This window comes from Uloborus diversus, chromosome 9, assembly GCF_026930045.1.
Source record: "Uloborus diversus isolate 005 chromosome 9, Udiv.v.3.1, whole genome shotgun sequence".
NCBI lineage: Eukaryota > Metazoa > Arthropoda > Arachnida > Araneae > Uloboridae > Uloborus > Uloborus diversus.
This window is the reverse complement of record NC_072739.1, coordinates 131,440,788-131,455,200: the sequence shown is the minus strand read 5'-3', so window position 1 is coordinate 131,455,200 and position 14,413 is coordinate 131,440,788. Positions and strand designations below refer to the sequence as shown.

At 31.4% G+C, this 14,413-nt stretch overlaps 2 protein-coding genes across 2 annotated transcripts in view; one reads left to right on the top strand and one right to left on the bottom strand.

The window, feature by feature from the left end:
- Positions 1 to 5,936, top strand: part of LOC129229390 (spatacsin-like) — a 90,698-nt gene extending 84,762 nt beyond the window's left edge. The window contains exons 24-26 of the mRNA XM_054863685.1: positions 493 to 642; positions 1,873 to 2,024; positions 5,712 to 5,936. Of these exons, the coding sequence (XP_054719660.1) occupies positions 493 to 642; positions 1,873 to 2,024; positions 5,712 to 5,898 (489 nt within the window). The 3' untranslated portion in view covers positions 5,899 to 5,936. The remainder of the gene's footprint in view (positions 1 to 492; positions 643 to 1,872; positions 2,025 to 5,711) is intronic.
- A 340-nt stretch (positions 5,937 to 6,276) lies between these two features.
- LOC129229367 (eukaryotic translation initiation factor 3 subunit J-like) overlaps positions 6,277 to 14,413 on the bottom strand; it is a 43,684-nt gene continuing 35,547 nt past the window's right edge. Inside the window, exons 7-9 of the mRNA XM_054863659.1 lie at positions 10,788 to 10,845; positions 8,100 to 8,173; positions 6,277 to 6,481 (exon numbers count right to left, since the gene is read on the bottom strand). Coding sequence (XP_054719634.1) covers positions 6,371 to 6,481; positions 8,100 to 8,173; positions 10,788 to 10,845 — 243 coding nt within the window. The 3' untranslated portion in view covers positions 6,277 to 6,370. The remainder of the gene's footprint in view (positions 6,482 to 8,099; positions 8,174 to 10,787; positions 10,846 to 14,413) is intronic.

Below are 14,413 nucleotides of genomic sequence, written 5' to 3'. Positions count from 1 at the left end.
AAGGGTTTCGGGAATAAAGTCGTCTTTAAATTGAGAAACTTGTGAAATAAAGCATCATTAAACAGAGAACCAACTGTATATTTACTGGCAGAAAGTCATCTAATTATTCTTGAAGCTCACAACTTATTCATCATAGGTAGAAAGGTTCCTTGTTATCCAAAAATGCATGTATGCAACAATTTTGTAACTCTATGCTTTCAAAATGTTATTTTTACCATTTAATCTAACGTACTCAAGATTTTTTACCTTAAAAAAAAATTGTTGCAAAAAATTTTGGTTCATACATCATTATTTTGTAAATGGTCTTTTGAACGACTTATCTACAATACTCCACTGTGTACATTACACATGTAAAATAGTTGGTCTTATGTTTAGCTGATGCTAAAAAATTTAAAAGCATTTACTGGCTGGGCTTCTAAATTCTTCATATAATAGCTAAAAAATGATTTTACCCTTAAAATACTTCTATGATTTGTACCGTTTCCATTTCAGGCAGACTGCTTCAACCAAGCCCAACATTGTGCACGACTTGCAAAGTTGGTTGCACTGCAAATCTATTTCCTTGCCAGTGGCATCTGGATAATAGGCCTGGATGATACTTCTGTCTGCCGATTTATCACAGATCATGATGATTTCTCCCAAGTAAGTAGTGTAGCGGCATTTTAAGGTTTTCTTTGATGTGTCGATCAAAGAAAATGTTGAAATTAGCTTTGCTGTAAAATTAGCCCAGTTACTTTTATGTCTTTACAGTTATTATTAATGGAAATACCATTGTAAACTCAGGGGTATCCGCCTGGGGGGGGGGGTTATGGCGTAGACTGACTGTGCCATTGACATTTTTAGGGGTGTTATTTAGAGAAGTATTTTTCTCTTTTTTTTTTTGGAGGGGGGTAGGAGCCCTTGCTCTTAGGGGGAGTGGGCACCCCTAGTTAGTAAACTCATTAAACATCTCTGGTGTTTTACTTTTTTGAACATAGTTCTAGATCTTTTATAGTCCTACTGCTACTGGGATTTTAAGTATTCTTGATGTTAAGAATATGCTCGTGTATTTTTAAATATTCTTGATTTTAGGATGTGGTTCTGGGTCTTACAGTGTGGTTTTCCAAACATACTTCTGTCCCCTTGAATGTTTTTTCTTTAATTTAAATTTTTTATTGAAAACTGCATTTATTTTAAATCATGCCTGTTTAAATAACTAATATTATTATTTTTCTTTTTGCTTCATTCCTAAGAATTAAAATTTTCTCTTTCTAAAAGTTTAATAAACTCTAAAATGTGGATAAAAAAATTTTCAGACATTATTTCATTCTAATTTTAGTGCTTGTTTACATGCATTGAAAAAATTGAAAACGTCAACATTGATGTTCTCCATTTATACCATTCTACTAAAACTAGAATTTATACTTTATAATGGTTACATTGTTTCTTAAATTTTGTACTATTAACGTAGAGTCTGTAAAATAATAAAGTAGACAATTTTTAAAAATCAGTATTTGGATGGACGTTGTGAAAATTACAAAAAAATAGTGAAACAAAACTTATATGGTGGGAACACAAAATGCTGAAAGTCAAATATGATACTGCTTTTTTTTTCTGCCACCCAAGAATTGTGATCCTTTCTCCTGTATCCCCTAAGATTCTCCCCTCCATAATTTTTCCCATTAGCCACTAGACAATTACTTTATGCTCCTGCCTTTTGACTTGGCACTTACGTTGTAGTTAGAATTTTTATATTAGACTTGAGTATTATGTTGCTCACTTGTTGGCTCTTATCACATAAGCCCATTGATATAAGTGCCAGACTGCAGCAGTACTTGCTTTTTTTATTTTATAAAAATATATCCTTTGTTCTTGTTCTTTTTTTTGTTTCAGTCCTTAATAGTTGCAGAAGAATATGGAAAAGATAATTCTTGGGAGCAAGCTTTACTGAATAATTTCATTATTAGAGGTGATAGGGAGTATTTACGAGCTTTCCAAGCACACATGGATCTCAAATCTTCTACAATCAGGAATGTCGCTAAAAAGTAAGGATGTTGTTTTGATAGTGATCTCAGTGCTTAATTAAAATGAAAGAAAAAAAACCTACAGAATGGCCCAAAAGCAAACCTTAGGCCTACCGTCCCTCTTCCCCTTTGTTTTCTTTGACAGGAGAAAATTTGGTTTTATTATTATTATTTTTAATTAATTTATTTATTTATTTATTTTTTCATTGTTGTACATGTTTGCAATGTTGCTTGCCATGCTCTTCGCCGGTAAAACATCTGCAAGAACATAGTGGATAATGCAGTCGTGTTACTACATGGATTGGGTTCATACCAATGTTTATAACTATTAAGAGTTCAAAGTAACTCTAAAAATGGATATTCAGCCATAACTAGCATAATACAGTAGCCCCTGTTACATCGTGCCTCGATAATGGCTCATTTGGATATCTCATGCTTTTTCTTTGTCTCCCGAAAAATATATTTTTTTAAATGTTGCTTTATGTTTGACATCAAAGAGAAACCTATATATTTCTCAGAAAAGGTATTTACTGTATTTTTTTTCAACTAATTAAAAAAAAACTGATATGTTTTCAATCCATCTAAATTTGTTTGCAGTTTAAGCTACAACTTTCGATTTGTATTCCAACATGAAACAACAAAAATATTTTTTCTTTAGAAGAACAATTGGAGAGCTAGTTTTCTCTTGTTTAAATTGTGAAAATCCTCCGAATATGATTTTGTAAGTGCATAAGTCATTAATATATGTACGATAACTAAATCATTACTTTTTATGACCTCGGTTACATCGAGCTTTTTTTTATCTGTTGCTAAGCACACTACGTAGTCTGTGCAATAACTACGCGAACTGAGGTCATAAAAAATTTAGTTTGCAAAATTAAGTCCACATAGATTGTATCCCCTTCAAAGTACTGTACATTTGTTGCTATGCACTTATGGGCAATTCCATGCAAAAGTGGACATGAGGGTTGAAATTTAAAAATTGTTTTATTGCTACAAGTAATACATCAAATTAAAGCTAATAACATGAGGTTTATGAAATTATAAAGTAAGTTTTCATAGAAGTAACTTTTTTTTTCATTATTTTTTTTATCCTAAAATTAACGTAATATAAAAAACTTGTATTTAGGAAAAACATAGTATTTTCATTGGCCAAGGATTAGTATTTAAAATAGGAGAATTTTATATGTTTGTGTGTATATTACTATTTGTAATATTTGTTGATTCTGTGTAATACTTAATTTTTCATAACAAAATATTTAACAGCGTTTTTAGTATAAATAAAGTTATAAGGTCTCGCTATCACACCCGTCACAAAAAAGATTCTTAAATTACCACAGCAAATGTATTCTTCCATGGAAAAGCATGAAACTTTCCAAAGCTTTAATGTTTGCAGGTCTGAATAGGAGTACAATGTTTAAATTTGATCAAATATTTATTATCTGGGAAATTTTGGTGTGACAGGTGTAACAAACGTTTGTGACGGGCTTGGCAAAATCATTGGGACAGATGTAACAGCATTTAAAATAGCTTTTAAAAACTTTTTAAACGAAATAAAAGATTAAACTATTTTATTTAACAAATTAGCATTGTAGTTTTAAAAAAATATCTAAAAACATGACAGATTTGAATTATTTTTACTTCAATAATCTTTTGGTTAAGGGAGTTACTTTCATTTAATTCTTAAAACGTTTCAAACGAATAAAATAGCTTTAAAGGAAGTAAATAATCAGTTGCACATTCCCATAACTACTTTGCTGTTTGAAAATGCATCAGCCAAATTTTTTTTCACGCGATAAAAAGTAATATCGGAGGCACTGGAATTATACAACAGGTAAACTTTGCTTAAAATTATGGCACAGGTTCTCAGGATGCAATATAAAGTCTCATTAACCATTACCAGATTTACAAGTTGTGCAGGGTTAAAAGATAATACAATTTGCTCCCTTATGGAAGTAAGTTATTGCATCATGACAAATATGCTCCATGGGATGCTTTAAAATGCTAGTATAATTGATCTGAAAATGGGACTGTCTTAGCTATGAAAAGTGAAAAAAATGTTCTGATTGCTGTAGAGCTCAATCAAAAATGATGTATAACACTCAAACCGAGTGCTTTTTTCTAAGAGGGGATTTTCAACTCACATGAGATTAGAATATTTTCACCATTTTGTATAGAACGTGCACTGTGTAGTCATATTTGTGGAGGGCTAAATGCAGTCAACATTGTCAAAATGAGTAAAGTCAAATCAAACTGCTTTTCATTTAATTGTGCTGTGAATATGACAAGAATTGATCTATATATTGAAGCTAACACTGTAGTCTGAGTGAATATCGTTTGCAAGTTAGAATTAATGAAGAATTGAAAATAAGTTTTTTCAGAGCATCATACACTATTCCCAACCTTTATATAACTCCAGTTTTTTGATAAATAATACATCTGTAACAGTAGCTATACAAAACAAAATTTAAAATTTAATCATTAACAGAATCTGAAAGTACTGAGGCATAAGTAAAAAGCCCCTTCCCCCCCCCCCTAGATTTAAAAAATTAATAAATAAAAGTTAGCTGTATAAAGAGCTATATGCTTATATAATTTAGTTTTTGTTACTTTAGCACTTCATACAAAATTTATCTTTTTAATAGCCAATTAATTTACCTTCTGTAATCTAGATTGAGTAAGATTAAAATGGATTCATTTAAGTTCAATAGTACTTTTTATGCCAAATAACTGCTGTATATTTATACAGGGTGTCCGAAACGTCCTTGACACATTTAAAAAATTCATAGAAAACCAACAAATTGTCATATGAATGTACGGTTTGCACCATAATACTTCACAGGTTCAAGAATTTTTATGACATTGAAAAAAAAATGAAAAGGGAGAAAAAAGAAGAAAAAAAGGCATTTCGTAGCCAGGATGTCAGTATATGCTATGCTTGTAATTCTTTGTTTAGTAATTTTCATTCCTTTTTGCATTTTCCCTTGTCAACAAAAACAATTTTAAAGTTACTTTTAAATGTAAAGTATTTTTTTTTACGATGTCATAAAAAATTCTTGACCAAAACTTTTCATATATCCTGTATTTTAAAGTACTGCATGAGCAAATTAAAAAAAAAGGGGGGGGGGGGGGCTCTTCAACAAGTTTCAAATAACTCATCAACCATAAAAAAAAAATAATGAATTGAACATAATATTAAGGCGTGATCTCTAAAAGTTTCATAAAAATCTGAATGATCGGGTTAAACTGTTGGGGGTTGATACAGAATGAGTATCATTAAAAATCATCTTCTGCGGGAACTATGATCTGATGATTGCTTTGGTACAAGCAGAAAGTTTTCTATTGGTTTAAAGCGATAAAAACAATCTACAACAATGGAGATAACATATTTTCTGGCTATTGCGATGAGCATAAATTCAGCATTAGTTTATTTCAAAAGTTTTGGCACATTATGCTTATGGTCTTATTCAACAGACAATTTGACTCTTAAGTCAGACAACCAAACCACAGATTGTAGTCTTCTTACTGGTTGAAGAAGGCTTTGATTGATGGTTTGGCTGTCTACTATGCCTTAGGTTTTACCACAGAAAGGGTCCACAAAACAGACCCCTCATATGGTTGGATCTAGAGGTTGTCCGTCTGACTGAGGGTCAAATTATCTGGTGAATAGGATCATCAGTTGTAACAATTGCAATTCCATATCCCCAGATTTCAGCTATTACCGAACAAGAATGAGAGCCTTATCAAGAACATGAAGCATCTACTTAGCTTGTGTCTGGACACAAAGACAAAATTTATCCTGGCCAAGGACTTGGGTTTCAAAGACATCATCACTGAGCTTAAAATGAAAGAAGGGTCGTATGTAAGGGACCTCTTTCCTGAAGATGAGCTATGAAGTTTGACTTGTACAGTAATTTATAAAAATTGTATAAATCTGTGTATATTTTAAAGAATAAATTATATTTTTTTAATTATGTTTTAGTTCAGAAAAGTGTAATATCCTGGCACAAACATTCATCTTTTCAATTCAGGTTATTTATTTACTCTTGATGTTAAACATACTTCTGACTTGCAAAATATTTACAATAAATGATAAATTCATCATCTAATTAACTGTAAATATTTTACCTAAATCACAAAATCGTTAAGGGTTCCTAGAGTACAAGAAATTTGAAAATGCAATGTAACTAGTGTCTTATCTACTTTTATGAAGTAAACTGAAATTTACTTAAGCTGTTGTGTTTTACAGCCTGGTTGTGACACTATCACATCCTTTATAGAGGATTTTGATAAATTTATTGAAAATCAACATTTACAGCATCAAATACAGCTTTCACTTTCTACAAACTGATAAGCTGAAGACAAAATCAAAGACAATCAAATTCATCTCCATAATCGATTATTGAATAATCCTCCACTCCATCTCTTCCTAAATTGAGAGCAGCCTTTTTAGAAGATTTCTTTTTTCCCGCTTTTGCCTGAAGAACCAAAAAAAAAAATTTTTTTTTAACAATAGCTAATAGGAGACATAGTCTTGTTTTGTGATTAGTATTTTGCTACTGAGTCTTTTTAAAATAAATATCGTTTACAAAATGTTACATCTTCACATCATTCTTGACAAATTTAAACATGATTTACAAAGTTGTATACTCTAATAATTTCATTCTTACATAACCTACATTGCCTGTCCCTAAATAAATAACATATACTATCAAATTCTCTTTTAATGAGTGCACGGGACCGCAATATTTGCTCATTATGACCGAGTGCTCATAAAAATCGGGTTCGAGAAGAATTCAAAAACTCATACACACTTGCTTATTGGATAAAATTTCTTCACACTTGCTTATTATTTTAAATATTATTTCTGGTTAATTTGCTTTGAATTGCCTTACTGTCTGATAGTATCTTTAATGTGCACCCGAAAAAATCGGCAATTGCACCTCTGACTTCAAAGAAAACAAGGTTAAAGTTTTTCTGCACATCAAAAGCCATCGACTATATTGAAGGTGGTTCAGCTCCAAATTCTTCACATTTGTCATTATCATCGGCACATTCATTATTTATTTTTTTCATCTGCATTTGCTTGAATTTGAGCTACAATATCTAAGTATGCCTCAGAAGTGATATCAACAAATATTTAATTTTCAAATGCTGCTTTACTCAACAAATTAAACAAAAAGACAGTCATACTTTTTTCTCAAGATTTATGACTCATCCGTAATTTTCGGTTGACTTCAGAGTATCAAAGGAATTTTTCTAAGAAAGGAAAAGCTGAGCTGAAAGTCGTATGAATAGAAATTTTATTAAAAAAAACCCAAATATAGTTTGCTTATAGCAGAATTTGCATTTGCTCGTTGAGTTATGCTCTCATAAACTTAACATTGTACCAAATCTTTCTGATTTTCTTGCTAAATCTGGGCTCTAATATAAGAGAGTTTGACTGTACTAGCATTAAAATTATAAACGAATGAATTGTGCCCTCTCAAAAAAAAAAAAAGATCAAATAGAATTTCTGTACAATTCAGCAACAGTTTTGCAACTTAACAGAATTATTAACTTTAGTAATTATAAACTACTCATATTAATTGTTTTGGAACTGTAAGAGGATACTCGATAAACAAGGTGAAACCTCGTCAAGTAATATTGCTGAAATTTGCAGCCCAATAAGTTTTTTTTTTAATGTGCACACCATTGCAAACATTTATTTATTGAACTGGATATTAATGTATGCATACCGACCGACAATTTACAAATAACATTTTTGTACAAAATAAAAGAATAATAGCACATGTTTACCATTCTGATAAACAAAATATTAATTAGGTTAATTAAAAACGAGATCTCTCATTAATAACAGCCCAAAATGAATCCCAAAAATACTGTATGCTATGGGAAAAGAACAGGGAATGTATTAAAAATTGAGAAGTCAGTCAACAGACTGGTGTTGGCATGTTTAAACACAATAACAAATTCATGTACATGGCAATATGAGAAAAGGAAAACTTTCCTAAACTAAAACCAAATATGAACTATTGCATTTTGTTGGACAGTTTATATTATCGTACTTCACCATTATTAAGATAAAAAACTTACCTTTAGAACTTTTTGTTTTTCAAAGGCTAAGGCATTTAATGTACTTGTAAATTTCTTTATATCATCATGATTAACTGCAACATAAAAAAAAAAGCTTTTAATGAGGCAGAAAAATAAAAGACATAATTTTTCTCTTTTTTTTCAGTTATATTTATACTTGTTTGGGTGAACATCAACCTGTTTGGTGACCAACATTTGTTGTTCACCAAACTTACCCACCCCCCCTAAAAATTGCAAAGACCCCCTAAAAAGCCCCCCCCCCAGGTGGGCACCCCTGCAGAAACCACAGCAGAATTATAAATTATAGGGGTAAAACTGATTTAGATCCCAAAACCCTAAAAAGTGCAACATAGAATTTAACAAAACAGATACATAGGGTGAATTCCAGGAAAAAAGCGACATGACACTTGAATTTTAAAACATAATATTCTGTCACTTGCCATATTCCATTCTCTTCAGAAATAAATGAACTTATTGAATCTTTACCTGTTTTTCCCAAATAGTTTGATGCTTTCCAGAAAATCAAGGGAAAACTCAAATTTTCTCTTTGTATTTTTACAGAACAAAAAATCTCTTTTGTTACATGCTGTAATTTCAATAATCTTGTTATCAGCATATATTATTTGGGTTAACTTTTATCTCTTGAATGTCTAGTTGAAACTTTTTGATAACTAATTTAAATTGTTTTTTTAAAACCCTGAAATAGGTCCATTACTAAGGTGACAATTTGATGTCCCTCCGTTACCAAAATACTACATCTCAGTTAGTCCACCAAGAACCTATTGGGTATAGAAACTAATGTTTTTTATGCAAAGCAGAATTATGCCCCGCTTCAAGGAGGCATAGTTATAATTTTAATGGATATTTAATTTGTATGATTTTTAATGGTAACAGAAGGACAAAAAAATAAGGTATTGAAAGGACATTTTACTATAAGCTGATACAGGGCGAAATTTTAGAATGCTAGTATGAAAACAAACTATTGTTTAAAGTTAGTAGTCACATTTAAAACATATATAAGTAATATTTGTACAAAAATTATGTGTGCATTCATTTAAAAAATAAACTTTTATTTAGTTTTTTAAAAAATGTTTCGTGATTTTATTTTTTCTATTGCATGTGATGAAAATCATGAAAACTACACGTAAAAACTCCTAAGCATGCGAAAATCATTTTGGTATGACATGTTTGTGATATGAGAAGACAATTCAAGCAGAAATATATGCTTAAAAACTTGAAATTTATATTCGAACTATACTGTGTTGAAACTGCTTTCGGATTTGTTGCCACAAGTCACAGGAAAGGACTGTTGAGAGCATTGATTTAACCCGTTAAACGCACTGTGAAGAGATCAGTAAATTCATAGATCAACGTTCAGAAAGATGGAGAAAAAAGGAACCAAAAAGATCCATTCTCATCCTGACACCAAAAATATGCACCATTTGAAACCTGTAACAAGTTATGTTTTTGAATATAGGAAGTACTTCAACAAATCGAATGAGATATCACTTCAAAGTCAACAGACTCTCAGTTATAAAAAATGTTAAAAATGAAGACTCTGCTGAATCTTCATGATTCGGTGAAAAACACCGAATCATAAGAATATGCCAAAGGATTCATCAACGTTTGGACAAGTTTTCCAAGTTGGATGGAAAGGAAGGAAATTAACAAAAAGCAATGTTGGATAGGTACTTCATATAGAAGACGAAGGAATAGATATAACTTGTTTGAGAATGCATAATAATGTGGGAATGATCTTTGTGTTTGCTGAGAAAGACAATAAATGTTCTATGGATTATGATAAAATTATTGTATATTTAAAGAATTCAGAATTGCAATAGATGGCTCAGGCATTAGACATCATTGTTTCAGACAGCTGGATTAGCTGAATAAATGTTTGTCAGTTGAAATTTTCCAAGTTTAATTGTTTTGGACTTCTTGTCCTTTCGTTGATGTCCTTCTGTTACCCTTAACAAATACATAATTTATGAGCTTAAAATAATTACTTTTTGAAAACTAAAGGTGGAATTGTAATTACTGAACACTCCTGTATGAGCTCTAATTTTTGTAGAATTTTCCCTTTTATAGTTTAGCGGAACTTTTGGGGAGAACATGATAATGTAAAAATCATGTCACAAAAATGTCCTTCGTTACCGTTTTTAAAATTTTATTTTTTTAAAAAGTTACTAAGAAAAATTCTCAGCTTTGGTTCTTTTAGCATCTTACTATGATGTGATAAAAGTCTATGCATCAGTTTTATAAAATATATGTATTTTAATATGCTTACAGACAGAAATGCATCGATTTTTTTGTAAAACTGTCTTTCCGTTACCGCTGGAATTTGCCATAGTCTGAAGAAAGAAAACTTACTCCCCTTCTTCCAAAATTGCAGTCTTAAGTCGTTTTTCATGCTGTGCAACTTAGAAAGAAAAAATTGCACAATTTTTTAATGAAAAATAAGCAAGCTGAATGGCCACTCGAGAAGAATGGCTCATTCATGTCAAATCAACCAAAAAAAAAAAAAAAACTTTATAGGAATCATGCAATTCTCTTTAATATACACTATTATGCATCTCTTTTACCCCCCCCTAAAATATGAGTTATAACATTTTTAAAAGCTTGTTTATTTAGGCAAAAGCCATTTGAAGAAAAAAGTTCCCAAAGCAAAAATCAAACATATTGGCTTACCATTTAGACATAAATCCCTAAATAATTCTTCAAGGAACGTAACAAAATGTGGAGAATTCTGAAAGAAAAAATTAATTTTGTATTAAAAAACCTGAACTTAAATCAATCAGCATTTATTCAATGCATAAATTCCCAGACACGAGCACTAGCAATTTACAATCCTTATCAGATGCTTGAAATATTTCAATTATGTATTATATACATATTTTATTTTTTAATACTGTTGATTGCATCAAAATAGAACTTAACAGTAATTGAAATTCAACTTAGGAATGAAATACAGTGCATTTTTAAAGTGCATAGCCTAGGTATATCTGAACTACATGCCACATTAGCACTATTCAAACATTGCAAAATGATTTAAAATCAACTTAAACTAGTTCACAATAATTTTACTAGTTTAAGTGAGATTAGATGATATGCATGTTCTACTGCCGTGGTTAGGTAAAGGGCAATAACTGCAAATTTTTCACTTTTGATTTGAATTTTTGTCAGCTTTATTCCACAAACTTGCTTATTTGGTTTACCCTTAAAAAAGCACCTAATTCAAAATTTCCCTATTGTTGGTATGGAATCCAAAATACGCTTCTTAAAATATCTCAAAAACTCATATCTGCAGTTACTGCCGTTTACCTGCCCATAGGAGTACAGGAGGGGACACGGCTTATCTTGCAGCATTGTCACAACTGAAGTAACAGTGAGGCAGAGGCAATCATATTGGTTAGATCATAAAAAGAAAGAGTTTAATAACGTGGGTTAATTTTTTCCCCTCCCACTCTTCTTGCTTAAGTTGATAGCACAGTGAAATTCTTTTCCCACCTCTAATTAGTGGACTTTTTTGTGAGTCCTAGTCATCCATAGGTCGTTCGATATACTCTGAATAACAGTAACTACTTATAACGAACAGCTATCTGAACAAATAAATATTTCTTTTTGAATGCATTGACAATTGTTTTTATTTAATAAGCTAACCATGTACAAAGTGGTTTTACAAATTCTACTTGTCATCCTCACATTCTGATTAGCAATTCTGCCCATACCTCATTTAATTTGTCACCCTGCTCAAATCGGTTTTGAGCTGATTGTCTTTGCATTGCAGCAGTTATTTGGTAAAAGTAGCCCTGTGTTGCTTTTATAGAACCGAGTCGATTCAGTTTAGTGCATAAGTAAAAGTTGAAATGGCATCTGAAAGGATTGACATTAAAAGATGCGATTAATATTCTTGAAGATGATGAAAAAGAAAAGCTCATAATGCATTGTCTGTCTAAAATTTGGAAAAAAGGATGGACAAAATCAGGAAAATTACGAGTTTTATTCCTAGAATCACAATTGAACAATTGGCTCTTTCAAAGGATAAGCAGAAGGAGTACCTGTGAATGAAAATGATGCTTGAAAACATAGTAATTTCTCAAAACACCAGCAGTAAAAAGTTTTTTTTTTTTTTTTTGGAAAAAAGACTCGGAGAGATGCATGCAACAATTTCAGTTCGGAAATAAATTTTCAATGAAAAAAAGTAGGCAAAATCTGTTTATATGAATATCTCAGTTATTTAAATTAGTTTCTACCTAATGTGCAATAGGATGAGCCGAAAAACTTTTTTTTTCGATGATGGGTAGTGCGGGAAAGGCGCCATTGGTGGAGCAAAGTGCACATAAAAAATTTGAATTTTTTCTGACAATTCCTTGATCTGCTTCAACTGGGTAAAAGTTTCAAAACAATGCTGTTTTTTCATGTTTTTAGCCAAAATTAGTAAAAATAGTGTGTTTTTATTTTTGATGATGAGTTGCGCGTAAAAGGTACCATTGGAGGCACTAAACTCCCATAAAAATCTTGGGTTGTGTGGTATAGCACTTTCCTTTGCTACAAATGAGTAGAAGTTTTGTCAACTTTCAGTTTTTTTTTTTGACGTTTTTAATAAAAATTCTAAAATAGTAGAAATTTTGTTTTTGCCATATTTCTCTGCCATAATTCTATGGTTTTATCACATGTGATGCATTTTTATATGCATGGTGTTATAAATTAACTACTTATTGCGTATAAAGTTTTAAATTTAAAATATGGTATTAGAAAACTTAGTGCAGCTCTCTGTTTGATTAGCATTCAAAACCAATGAGAGTAATGCAGAATTCGTCCTTAATCACTGGTAAATATTTTTAAATAGGAACAAAGTTATTATCTCTTAACTAAAAACAGTTGCGTGAAACGGCACTCCCATAAGAACATGAAAAAAAAAAATGGTGTCATTGCAGGTGTTTAAAATAAGAAGGAAATAAAAATGGAACTGCATCATTTGGTCTACATTTTTCATACAAACGAACTCCCAGTCTGACACCTGAGAAATAAGATAGCGAAAGTACTGAACCTAAAAACTTTCTGGACCAATGACCAATCGAACCCAAGCTGGTGGTATGCGAAAACCTAATTGTGCGATCATTCTAGCTTACCTCTGTCATTTATTTCTACATTGGCAAAAGAGGAAAATACTGAAAATTTGAGCACAGACAAAAAACACGTGATTGATAGCTGTGCAACTTTTTCAACTGCCCTGAGCTCTCCAGAGTTACAAGACAGCCAACCAGAGCCTATTACGTAGACTAAGTGGCTCACAGCTGCCTACAGAACTCTTTGCTTGCACTTAAGTAAGCCACAGCTACCATCGATGTCTTGCACTGTTTGTAATATGAATTGATTTGCCCATATGATTTGCCTAAAGAAACTACCAGGGTACGCAAAGGAGATTTACAAAAGTAAATAGGCCTTCCTAAGAATTCACAACAATACTACTACAGCAATGGAAACTGACGAAAACCAAGGTATGAAAACATTGTGACGAATATTAATTGAATAAATAGATAGCAATTAAAAGAAGAAACAAGGATCAAGAAATTTGAGTGTTTAAGGTTTAAGGTTCCAAAATTAAAATTCAGGTTAACTGAATATGACGATATGCTCGGTTTGGTTCTCAACCAATGTCAGCCAACCTCAAATCACGAAATGTCTTTCGTCACAAGAAACAGGAATAAATATAGCATCCGAAACAATTTTGGAAATTTAAGTCCTATGCCAGCTGTGTGTAGTAGTAAAAAGAAATACTACTTAAATAGCATGAAATTTGCGGAAGGAAACGCAGCAAAAGATGCTTTCATTGTAGCAATACTGTAACAGAAGTAAAAGCGCTAAAATGCAGAAATTCAACTTGAAAAAAGTTTTTATTACCTAAAACAATGAAGATAAAGACTCTGTTGAAAGTACAAGCAGAAATTCTCTGTACACCCACACCATTTTCTGTTCTTTGTTGAGTTATGTGCTGTTTAACCTTAACAGAGTTAAAGCAGATGCAAAAATTTTTCAAAGAGAAGATTTTATACGCAATAAGTAGTCAATTTATGACACATTACGCATCTAAAAATGCATTACATGTGATAAAAATATAGAATTATGGCAGAGAAAGATGGCGAAAACAAAATTTCTACTATTTTAGAATTTTTATTAAAAACGTCAAAAAAAACTGAAAGTTGACAAAACTTCTACTCATTTGTAGCAAAGGAAAGTGCTATACCACACAACCCAAGATTTTTATGGGAGTTTAGTGCCTCCAATGGTACCTTTTCCGCGCAACTCATCAT